We start from the raw sequence: 13,206 nt of genomic DNA, 5'->3' as shown, positions 1-13,206 counted from the left end.
AACCCTTGGGATGTGGTCATGACCCGAACTGTTGCTAGCTCCTAGGCTCAAGGGTGAGCCCGTTTGGCTCTATGGTTGGGGGGTAAGTTTGATGTTTAGTCCCTTTCATTGTGAGTATAGCTTGTGTCATTTCTCATGTGCAGATGTTACACAATAGCAACATCTACCTCCAATGATGACCATGGAAGCTTGGGAATGGCACTAAAGGCTGATGTTAACAGCTCTAGCATTAGCTATAGTAAAATTGGAATATACAAGATTCTCAATAGCTCTTGTTCCATAGCCACAATGGGATGTACATCAGTTCCTTGCATAAATGTTTCACAACCATTTTGTAACCAATACATGGCACATCATACAAGGCCGTAGTTGATAGTTGGTTCCATCCAACTTACCCTTAACAACAACCATATGGAAATATCATTTCTACTAGCCATAGCCATTGATTGCACTTCATGCAAAAGTTGCATGTATAAAGGAAAATTTTGACAAAACCAACTCATGCTATATAGCACACATATAAGACTAAAAAAGGCCTTACCTACGGAAATGACAAATGTCGGAAAATCTACACAAATTGGCGAAATAGTTTCGCAATACTAGTAATAGTGCAAACAAAGGCAAAAAAGTACCTTAATAAAAAATATTATGTTACAAGGTTCTTCAGGCTTCGTCGCATATTAGTGGACCTACTAATGCTCGTCCAATCTTTTGCCAATCGAAGGAGATGAAGCAAAGGGTATTGACGACTTTGCCCAAGAAGTCATAGCCTACTCTAATATCAAATGTTGGATTTAGGGTTGCAAGAATACACATACATTTGGAGAAGAAGAAAATTGAGAACACCTAACTCAAAGCATATTGAGAGATAGCCATGTAGAAGATTTACAAGACTACGCTATCCCTAAAGTGAATAGATTTATTTATAGATCTCAAGAAAAAAATCCCTCCTAATGAGGGAAAAAAGTGTCCTAAGTGTATTCACACACATCATTATCAAAATATAGTAACTTTCACTCATGCACAACAGCTAAAGAGGCTTAGGATACACTTACACGCCTATATCAAGGAAGAAATGAGGCCTATGCTACTTACCATTGCAAGTTATCAGATGTATGAAGGTGACACTATGGACAACTCAAAAGATAAAACATCTTAAATAGCAACTAATTGTTGCAGATGAGGTTTGGAAAAGCAAATTACTTACAAAAATTGTTCTTAGTGGTCTTCTTGATTCTTGTCGTAGTTTTTTGTTAACTTATCATTTAATATTTGAGGAGCTCATTCCTATTTTGCTACAAGAAGATCAATATCAAGAAAACTGGTCCACTATGTGTGTTACAGATCAAGCTAATTAAAAAGATAAAAGCAAAACTCACCCTTTCTAATAGTAAGCATGTATTCATGATTATTGTCTAAACAAATAAGGCTAATAAAAGTCAGTAGAAAATGGACGATAAAAGATTTTCCAAGTAATATAACAGGAGAGATCATGTCACTAAGGACTATCCTAAAACTAGCCACAGTAGAGGCTACGAAGAAAGAGGCTAGTATGTCTATTACAGATACCTCTCCTTCTAATTCAATATTTGCAAATGTTGTGGAGAATGCAAACTAGGCACTTGGTGTGCAATGCAATTACAACCCTTTGCTACATGATTCTTACATGTCTATTTTGGATTCAGATTTGTGATGCAGTCCTAGAGTAATTGTCAACAAAAGTCACGAAGTACAGGTAATTGCCAAAACTAACCATCTTTTGAAAAAGAAGCATGTTCATTTTACCCAATATGCAACCCTTATAAATTTGTTTTACAAGTGCCTCAAGAGCAGGCAATAATGATATCCAATTAGATTTCTACAAGTGTTCCAAACTAGCAAAATATGGCTAGCTAAAATATGCATGTCAAAGTTTTGCATCTAAAAGGTTCATGAATCTGCAAATGCTCATGTCATATTTTCCACACATTTCCTGTAATTATAGAGCCTACACAACCCACAAAAGTACTCCCACTAGTAGTCATCAATACAATTTTATTAACTCCTTTAACAGAATAAAGGAGTTATTAGCGCATATGACAGTATTACCCTTGGGGGAAAATGCAAGAGAAGTATATAAATTGTGTTGCAAAGTAATGTGCTTCTTATGCTTCAAATAGTTTGTATATATGATTAAAATGTTATCGAGATCTAACGTGGATACTCTCTGTTCTGTTCTCTTTTTTTTTTTTGGGGTATGTGTGTAAATGTGTACACATGCACATGCATGCAAGTGAGGCCAAGGGAGGGGAATACAAGATCATATACATATCAACAAAATAGTATAGCTCAGAGAGGGACAATAAGTCTCTTAATAAAAATGACATGTATAATCATAAGTCAAGCTTGCTACATGGTTTCTAGCTTGAGATTATACCTATCCCACCAAAGCATTGCAATCTTCACTCCATATGAGACGTAGCTTTGAAGAAAGCCATTTGTTACCCACTTGCATGTTCTTGATTGCCTAGCTTATGTATTGGGACCTGTGTGGCATTGCACAAGATTGGATGACATGGTTGTGAAATAAATCTTTGTTGGTTACAATTCTAAAAGAAAAGATTAGAGGTTATACCATCCACAGACTAAGCATATTTGGGCTAGTCCTGATGTCCTCTTTGTGGAAGATACCATGTAGCCTTCATGTTCATGTGCCAAGGAGATGATGTATACTCACAAGACATACACAGCACTTCGTTGCCTCTTTTCAATGATGGAGAATCAATGTAGAAAATGAGAGAGTTTCAGCCTATGTAGCTTTCTAACAAATGCATAAATTAATTTATTTCTAATGTAGCTATGAAACTTGTGATTCATGATGAGAGAGTAGAGGTTGAGGAGTCCAACACAATGCCAAAATGGTTTGTGCAAGCATTACTCAAAACTATATTGGATGTACCTTTGTCTAATTGTACTCGTTCTGGCTCTCGTCTTACGCATCATATTGATATGCACTAGTTGTTTCTAGGATATGTAATAGAGATGAGTTTGTTCCTTTTGAAGAGGCACAAAATGTAGAAAATTGGATGGATGCTAGGTAATTAAAGTATGATACTATTGTCAAAAATGGCACTTGGTTCTTATGCAACTTGCTTCCTAGCAAAAATCCATTGGCACTAAGTGGATTCATAATTGAAATGTACGCCATGCTAGTGTTGCTCGTTATAAGGATAGACTTATGGCAAAGGATTATGCTTGGTACGTATGCATTGACTTTGATGAGACCCTTGCTTCCACTTGTCATATGACAATAATTCGTAGTGTTTGTGCATTAGCAGCTCATAATAATTGGAATGCCTATCAATCTTAAAACTATAGTTTGGAAAGGTGATTTGGATGAGGAAATACATGTATTTCAACCTCATGCTTTTGCTCATAAAGGCAAACAAAGCAAACTGTAAAAATTGAAGGCAGCATTGCATGGTCTAAAGCAAGCACCTTGAACTTGGTATGAGTGATTTCATTGATTCAGCGGTCTTTGCCTTGCCACATTGATCATATTTAAACTCCTCCAATATTAGAGACTTTCCCTGTGACACTCCACTTTATAACTGAACTTCGGGCATCCCAAGAAAAGCTGACAAAGTATAACTATGTTGTCTCAAGAGTCACTATGCGTGTTTCAAGGCTTTAATTACTGTCTCAGTCTTAAGTCGATCACCCTACATGCCATCCACTTCAAATCTATAAATAATATCCTCTAAGTTGGATTTCAAATCTCTCCCACAACCTTCCTAACGAGCATGGTTCACAAAACACCAATATTGTCGCAAATAAATTACTTAATTGCACCAACCTTGGCACTTTCCTATAAATGAGTGTTAACTCTTGTTTATTGCATCACTCACGAGGGGGATTTGTTTCCATATTTTAAAAGTGATGTGTATGAACATGCCATCTAGTTCAAATCTATAAATAATATCCTCTATAAGTTGGATTTCAAATCTCTCCCACAACCTTCCTAACGAGCATGGTTCACAAAACATCAATATTGTCACAAATAAATTCCTTAATTTCACCAACCTCGGCACTTTCCTATAAATGAGTGTTAACTCTTGTTTACTTCATCACTCACAAGGGGGATTTGTTACCATATTTTAAAAATGATGTGTATGAACACACTAAGGACCGCAATGGCAGTTTTTTCCCCTCACTAGGAAGTTATTTTTCCCCCGCTTTCAATATATACCCATTCGCTCTAGGGTGACTTGATCTTGTAAATCTTCTACATGGATACTTCTCAATACACTTGTGTTTGTTCTCTCAAACCTCTTCTTCTCCGAACTATAAACGTAAATCCATACAACCCTAAATCCAACAAAAAATTTAATTTGAATTCAATGACTTGGTTTTAGGATTGCATGACAGTCAAATAAATAGACAACCATTTGAGGTTTTAATTTTGTCCTACCTTTTCGTGGCATAATATCCCCTCTCAAGCCCAAAACAGGAGACCAAAAGGGGCTTGCTCCCCCTCTCTTTTTCTTCTTGTGGTTTTTCCCCTTTTAGATTGTCATGCTTGGATTGTATTGTGAAGTTCTAATCAAGGGAACAAAAGCATGAGTACCCTCAAGTTTGTTGCTCTCTTCTAAGATGAAGGAGCACTGCTATGAGTGAGGTGGCTGCTTGGGAGCCATGAAATTGAATTGCTTGTACATTGTCCCATCCTTGACCTAACCTTGCTGCGTCAGAGCACATCCTGAGGTTGAATATGTTGCACTAACGCCCTCCTTCACACCACAGGCTGATCTAGCCACCCTTCGGGGGTGCTTGATGCAGCCACAGTCCATGTGGCTTCTCACCCTCATTATAACTTTCCTTGGCCTTGCTGATCTTATCCTATTGCTGGCGGGGAAGAGAGAATTGAGGAAGGGTAGACATTGCTCGAAAGAGTGTTGCCAATGCAGGGGGGTGGATTCCATGCTGGGCCTGGTAAGGAAGATGGGCAGGATGGACAAGCGAGCAAGTAGGCAAGGTAGGCATACATAAGTAGGAGGGAGAAACAAGGCAAGGCAGGAAGAGCAGAGGAGGCATGCGGGAAGAGCAAGGTAGGCAGGCAGAAGCAAAAGGGAGGGAGGAGGCAAGGTGGGAAGAGCAAGAGCAGATTGGGGTATGAGAGGGGGTGGGTGTGGCAAGCAATCCCAATCTGCCATACCTTTAGATCTTGCAAGGTGCTGAGGGGCTTTCCATTGTCTCATGTCTACTGAATCAACATTAGGATGGATGGAAACCATGAGGAACAGGAGCAACATATGTAGATGTTAGACTAGAATCCCTTCTTTCCTACCCAATGGGAATACCATTGTGGGTTGAACCAAGGTCTAATGGGATTCGGAAGAAAATCTAATTAGGTAACCTTGGGCCTTGTTGTGAAACTCCTTGTCCACATGACCCAAGCGCTGGCAATGCATGCAATATCCATTCTTTATAGTCATTCTTGGCCATTTTCAGGGGTAAATCATCAATGTACATACTTACCTCAATTAATTCATGAATCGTGACAAAAAGAAAATGTGGTCTCATAGCATAGTTGAGGGAAATGGAGAAACAGAAATTGAAACAGAAAAATTGGAGAGGACCTAGGTGCTTAAAAGTTAGAATTTAGAAGGAAAGTTTCATACACAAAATGGAAGCTTTTTCTAATTTCCAAGTTCAGAGAGAGAGAGAGCACCTCAATGAAATCGTGAGGCCAAATAACAGTATATTTATTAAAAGTTTTATCCATATTTTTGTACTATTGCCACATGGGGAGAGAGAGACATAAAGAGAGAGGATTAGTTTTGGTCATTCTTAGCATAGTGATTGATCAAGGCTATTAACATGGTAGAGAGAAACAAGCCACTATCTTCTAGAGGTTAAACAAATCATGCCCATGTGGATTGGTCAGTGCCATGAAGCCCCGTTGACTTAAAACCCTAAAACAATGCGAGTTGGTTCATCCCAACGACTAATTGGTTAATTTATCGTCTTCCTATTTCTATTGCCAATTTAGAAAAGCTCCCAGCTAACCGGGACCACTCTACCGTAGGACACACCTTTCAAGGATTACGCCCACCCGCTTTCCTTTGATGATGGAATCATCTTTAGTTTTTTTATTACCTACAGCACATTTATTGGAACATATACAACTAGCTTCCTTACTTGCTCCATTAAATCACAGGATCCTTCACGTATTTTATTTTATGGACACGAATACAATTCAAAAGTTACCGCAATTTCCTTATTATATTGGAAGCTTATTACAATTTCCATCTTTTCGACCCTACAGAAGATATATAGAATTCCACGAGGGTATTCTGCCCACCAAGATTCCACCCTTGTAACTAGTATTTAAGGTTCCACGATCCCATCCTGGGTCACGAAGGGGCTCCTCAGATTCTAGGAACAATGTAGGATTTACGCCCAAAGCCCCCCTTGGCACCCATATTTCCTACTGCCCGAGACTATCGCTATGGACAGACCTTTCACTACGGAGCCGGTCTAAGCCTCTCGAAGTGATAACCATGACTGCTTGGAGTAGGGTCTCACAACGTGAAACATTAAAAATGATAAACATTAAAAGAAAGGTGAAACATTAAAGACGATAACATTAGAAAAAAATGTTTCAAGCATGTGGGGGAATGGGTGAACCCAAAACATTTCCCAAGCCAAAACACCATGTGGCAACTGTTTTCTCGAATGGGGAACATTTCAACTGGGGAAACGTGTTTCAGGCCTGTTTGTATACATTTTCCGCGTTTCAGGTACTCCCAAGAGATGTTTCGTGTTGTTTCTCACTTCTATGTCTCACATGAATGGTTTGGAAGACCTCTTCTTTAGGATAATCCTATGCATAAAAAAATATTCATTGGAATGTTATTTTCTATGAGTCCTGGCTATTCAAGAACTTGTTAAAGCCTACAATTTGCATAGACTCTATATCAAATATGTTGAAGATGTGGTTCATGCACAAGGGCAAGTGGCCTCTTTTCCCGATGCATGCCAAGCTATTGATCTTTGTATACATCGTAGATTGATTTGGAGGAGAATCAAGAACATGTACAACATCAACCACATACTCCATTCTTGATACCTCTCAAACTTTGAGATTGGAAAAACATAAAAATAACACCCTTGGTAGTCGTGTGTTGTCTCTCCAACAAATGGCCTCTCGTAAAGTCATTGTTGTCAGGTACGAAAAGTACGGTATGATAAAATGCGGTACTAAATGATACATTAGGATTTCTGAAGGTACAGTATGATAAAAGTATGTTAATCTATCCTAAAAGAAACTTAAACTCCTTGTTTTTTCACAAACTAAGGTAGAGAAATTGTTTGAATCTCAAATAGCCTAATCCCATTGGAAAATCATACTAGTGTAAGGAGCATTTAGCTCATCCCAAAGTGTGGTTTGGATAGGAAAAGAAATATACAATAAGTTGGTACCTTATGATACTAATACGTAAGGCATGGTACCTAAAGTATGGCATAGTATGAACCCTTGCATACGTGGTATTAGTGCAACTATGAGTAAAGTTTACCAAGACAATTTTTTGTCAACACCTTGAAATGACAAACCTCAGAATGATTTGCAGCATTTGAATAAACCATTGAGATGGTGGAAAACCAACATTAATAATGGAAGAACAAGCTACCATTGAAACAAATACTCTTTTTTGATAGATGCATTATTGGAGCTTCTCTAGTGGATCAAAAGCTAGTAAAACCTTGCATTACTCCCTCTCATTGCTTGTGATGTTCTCATACTTTGGATATTGTTCCCCATCTCCTATGGTGTTGCCTTGCATCTCATGACTTTTTGGATAGACTTTTTGAAACTACCCTTCCTTCTAGGATAGGGTGATAAATAGCTTGATTAAGCACTATATTGCAATTGGATGAAGTACACTGAGATTGCCCCAATTTCCTTCGCTTTGCAGTGCCTCTTTGCTGTGATAATCACCAGCAAGCCTTCTTATCAGTTTCCCTCTTGATTCACCCAAGCATTTATTGGGCCTTGGCTGGTCCAATATAACCCCAAATCCTCTTGGGATGGCTGGCTTCTTGAAATCTTTGGCCATTCCTCGAATCCCAGCTGCTGATTTCAAGTACTACGCCTTCAAATTTCTAGAATGGGGCCCAAGGTGCCTACTAAACCCTAATCTTTGCTGCAAATTAAGATTTACAGCAGCAAATCCTCTATTGTCCACCTTCTATGGCTGAGATCTGCTCTAAATGGTTAAGAAAGGTTAAGTGAATGATTGTAGATGAGAGAGAAAGATAAGGAGAGAGAAATTTCCACTTTTAATTATGAGGAAGTCCTCAAATTTTCTGTTGCCTTGCTAGAAATGGTTGAATGATTGCAAACCATCATCAAAAGGAGTCTCACATGTAGTCATCTGCCCCTAAGGCCCCAAACTTGTTATCGCCTATATCTAGACAGCCTATAGGGTTTGTCATTTGCCTCCAACGGCCTCCTAATCAATTGTAAGCAACTCCTTGGCAGTCTCCAATAGCTAGGCTGATCACCAACGGCTAGAAAACATAAACAACAACTCTCTCTCTCCTTTTCTCGCAACCTCCACAATGCTAGAATGGGGCTCAACCAGTCTCCAACAACCTTTGCCTCACTTCCATGGGAAAGTTTTGCGAAGTAGCAACCTTCTAATTAGATTTTTCAACCATGTAATTAATTTTCAGAACTAATAATTCTAAATATTAATTTCAACCTCTCTCCTTGACCAAAAAATTTAATGTGCCATCCACCATTAAATTGGCTAGGCCATTTTGACTCCCAAGTCATCCTAGGCATTAATTGAACCTTGAACTAGCATTAATTAACTAATTAATATATAGTTCCTAGTGTCACCACCACTAACACTATTGGTCAGTCAATCAAGTCACACCAATGAGTCTACTATGGTTGTGTTTTACCCCCCTTTTTTTGGAATAGACTTCATGGTGATTAGGTCTATCTTGTTCTCACATTAATGATGTAATGAATAGAGGTTTCACCCAAAAAAAAACCACATGTGCGTGTGTTTGTTAAAGATGTGTTTCCTTCTAAGTGTTTTAGGAGACACTTTTGTCTATTTTTTATCAGGAAATAATCATTCTATCAATATAGCCTCTCCTGGAGAAAGTATCCCAAGATTACAAGACTAGCTCTAAAAGAAACTTTCCACACAAAATATACAACAACCGGAAAGTATATTACAAGGCTTGAGTGAATAACCAATTAGGAGGTGTGTAGTGTCAAATCATGTGTGTCTGATCACAAAAGAAAGTGTCATAATTGAAGGTCTTGAAAAAAGTAACTCTCCTCCTCCACATAGTCTTTGGATCGGCATGTATTATCTCCCATCTCCCACGCTTTTGGCTATTTGGTGTTATTCATACTCCTTTAAGGACATGTACCCATTTTTGGCTTAGATGAGATTTTGGACACTTTGGATCATTTGGAAATCTCATAATCATAGGGTCTTTGGTGACATTACCATTGATACTTTTACCTTCCTTAAGAGATACTACCAATAGTCTCTGTATGACTGCTACACACTTTAGGATATTGACTTGAGCTAGTACTCTCCCTTCTTTTAATGTTTCAACTTAAGTTACATTCACACTCAACATAGATTATATTTGGTGTATTTGGATTCTTTGACTATGGGTGGTGTGCATGCATGTGTACGCATGCCTTGATGTCCATGCACATGTGTACGCAGTAGTTACTCATCCTTTTCTGGTGTATTTGGATTTTATAACTGCTACTAGGCATTTGCATGACCCTGAATCACTGAATGGTTCTCATCTTTTAGCACAAGCATATCCTGATAATCTTTTTCATGACCAGAGATTAAGAAAGGGATACTACTACCATGATGCTAGTTTTAGAAACTTTTGGTTTGGTTTCTGGTCTTGAGGATCATTTCTGCAAGTCAAAACTTCTTTCTATGTCTGAGCATCAATGGCATTGTCCCCTTGGCCTCATGACCTTGTCCCTCATGATCATATTGTTCAACATTTGGAATGTCCTATGGGATAAAACATCACTATGAAGCAATGAATAGTTTGATTATGCAAAAGCTTCATGTCAAATGTGATTACTCGAATTTAACCATATGGCCTCTACATATAAGTCTTCAAATCGTTAAGTCAATTCATGGTAACCATTAAACATTTCGATCCTAAATCATTTCACCACCAAAAACATTGTGTTTCACCATGAAACATTTAACCCTTGGATAGGTCATGAGTGAAACATCACATGAAACGACAAAATAACTCACACACATGCACATGCATGCACACACTCTTATATATATATATATATATATATATATATATATATATATATATATGGATATGGAACATGAAAGAAATACAAAGATTAGACAATTGTGTTGTGTGTGTGCGTGTTTCATGGTTACCATAAGTCAATTATAATGGCCTACATTTTCTCTCCCACTTATCATATTTAAAAATTAGACATTTCAGCTTTTATGTCTATGGCTATTGAGATCTTGTAGAAACATTTATGGGAAAAAAGAAATCAGGTTGTTGTCAGTTGACAAGTTAAACTCTCCCAAGTATCATGGAGGTCTTCATATCTTGAATATTCATTACCACATGCTAGCTAGAAAGGCTTCTTTATTGCCTGTGCAGAAAAAACAGCCTTGGACTCAAACGCTTGTAGCCTTGTGTGGCTACTATCAATAGCACTATCACTACCACTAGTAAAGAAAGACGAGACATCACCATCAATGTCGTCAAGGTGAGAAGTCAATGGAGCTGCCATAGATGCAAAGATACTAGTCGAGCCTAGTGCAGAGGTCAAAGTCGTAACACGTCAAGACCTCAAGATCCTCTCACTCTAGATGACAAGCGACGAGAGTGTCCCATTGGCTAGTGTTCTTCACCTATGCAAAGCGATAGTAAGGCAAAGTGAAGGCAGACCAAGGCAAAGCACTTTGTTGGTGAACCCCTCCTTAAAATTATTCTGCATAGAAAGGGAATGCACTGATTGAACAAGCAAGGTGAAGAATACAAAATGTATGCTCAAGGAGCAGAGAGGCCAATTGCAATGTACCAAGAGCATAGGTAGAGGCTCAAAGCAGAGGGGGAGAAGAGCAGCCCCCTCAAGCCATTGTCGCGTGGCCATGCGGGCCAAGGGGTGCTGAAGGAGTCATCAACGATGACACAAATCAGCATGAGTCTGTGAAAATGCAGGTGGACTGTAAGTAGCAGCCATCGAGGTCCTGAAAGCAAACAGCCATTGCTGAAGGAAGTCGGTTTGCTGCAAACATACGTTTGGGGCAGCTGCAGCAGTGTCTGAGCAACAACACATTCACCATGGCAACAAACAGGGTTGCCAAGGCAGCAAGGCAGCAAGGCAGCAACACCTACCTCTAGTGATCACAATGGTATTCTGTGACGGTGCTGAAGGTTGACCAAAAGTTTGTGAGATGATGGTGATGGGAACTGATACAAACTGACAATTAAAGTGGTGTGTTAGGGGGGATAAGGAATGGCCACAACCCTTAGGTCCATTAAAAGAACTTTTTGAGCCAGTTGTCTTATGAAAACTTCTCCATATTTGGTCTTGATTTGAACTTAATTTATTTCTTCTTGGGGTTATATAAGAGCAGAATAAATTGATGAACATTTGTGGAGATTTTAACCTAATTTTTGTACCTCAACACATTTTAGAAATAAGAGCACAACTATAAAATATACATAGTCAATTTGCACCAAAGCATACAACGATCTGGATTGAGCATTAAATAGCCTATGCTGAATGTACTAGCTGGGGCATTCACCAAAGGATGACCTTTTCTTCTCATTTGAAAAAGCACAAAAAGAGAATGAGATCAAAAGGATTCACCAACCAAATAAATCTTAGAGAAGCCTTTCACAATTGTATACTATCACAAATGTCATTTATTTCTAGGGGCTAACTATTCACCAAAAAGGTCTTAGTTTGAAAGACAATAACCTGGCAATGTCCAATGCAAACTCTATAGCTTTCAGTGGTTTCAAAGCTCCATGGTTCTTGAGAAATGTGTATAAATCTCCCTGATTCACCAGTCATTCCAACAATTAAGATTTTGTGCAGTGTAAAAGGTCAAGAGGATAATGCAATCTGGAGTACTTGGTATAGAATTTCTAAACCAATCACACCAAAACAAGAAGAATTACAGAATGGGCTGCTTGCCTTGGGCAAGTATTCGAAAATCATCATATAAGGAGTACATTGAGTAACAGCGCCAAGAAATTGTACAATGTTTGGGTGACGAAGCTTTTGTATCAAAGATAACTCAGATCTAAATGCTACCCTGTATGAAGAAAAATCAACCATAAAAACCAGGAAATAAGAAATATATCCGTGAATCTCAGACTACCAAAACCAAATGCAGACCCACCACTTAATACAAATGAGGTTAGACATTTGACTGTTTAGGCATATCAATATAACTATGGTGCAATCTAGATGTTATCGAGGCAACAAAACACCAAATTTCTCAATTATTTGAGCAATCAGAAAAGATAAACCTGGTTGAAAGGCTTGTACCATAGATGAGTAAAGACAGGAACATCTTTATTTTGCCAAAGTAGAGCTTGTAATCTTTTATTAAAGGTGGTCTAGAGCATTGCACAGATGCCACAATACATAAGCCCCTAATAGCAATCACTGAGAAAAACTCAACCAGCAGATGGAAATGTCCTCATGATTCAATATCTGAGATTGAAAAATGAGATTTTCTGTAAAGGTCCCATAACAAATGAGACTTAAACGCCTTGAATGGAGCAGTTTAGAGCATCTATTTACTATTTGTATGGAGCAGATTAGAGCATCTATTTGTTGAATAATTTACTAATGACATGACTCATTGAAAAGGGCTGTGATCATCTTTTGACTGCTCCACCTAGGAATAGACTCTCCATGGTTTGTATTATAAGTGATATGAAATTCCATTATCCAAGTAGGCAACTACTAACGTAAACTCCTGAAATAGAGCCAGAAACCGAGAGACACTAAGGAAGCAGATATACCCCATGTAGGCCACTCTGAAGAGGAATTCTAATGCAAGGGCTCAGTGAATAAACAGCTAATGTTCTACAATCTTGTAGTAAAAAGTGTGACTCATTAAGTTATATATTCTTTTTGTCAAGGTGCGGTAATATACA

The 13,206-nt window shown here is 38.3% G+C and overlaps 1 protein-coding gene across 2 annotated transcripts in view; it reads right to left on the bottom strand.

The window, feature by feature from the left end:
• The window catches only part of LOC148037895 (serine/threonine-protein kinase 12-like), a 169,594-nt gene that overhangs the window by 60,407 nt on the left and 95,981 nt on the right, over window positions 1–13,206 (bottom strand). For both annotated transcript variants that reach the window (XM_087676874.1, XM_087676873.1), the window contains exons 5-6: window positions 12,233–12,353; window positions 12,014–12,093 (exon numbers count right to left, since the gene is read on the bottom strand). In XM_087676874.1, coding sequence (XP_087533000.1) covers window positions 12,014–12,093; window positions 12,233–12,353 — 201 coding nt within the window. The remainder of the gene's footprint in view (window positions 1–12,013; window positions 12,094–12,232; window positions 12,354–13,206) is intronic.

The sequence above is a fragment of the Lygodium microphyllum genome, chromosome 4, assembly GCF_053477565.2.
Source record: "Lygodium microphyllum isolate KBCC chromosome 4, Lygodium_microphyllum_v1.1.10, whole genome shotgun sequence".
Classification (NCBI taxonomy): domain Eukaryota; kingdom Viridiplantae; phylum Streptophyta; class Polypodiopsida; order Schizaeales; family Lygodiaceae; genus Lygodium; species Lygodium microphyllum.
This window is presented reverse-complemented; position numbering and strand designations above follow the sequence as displayed.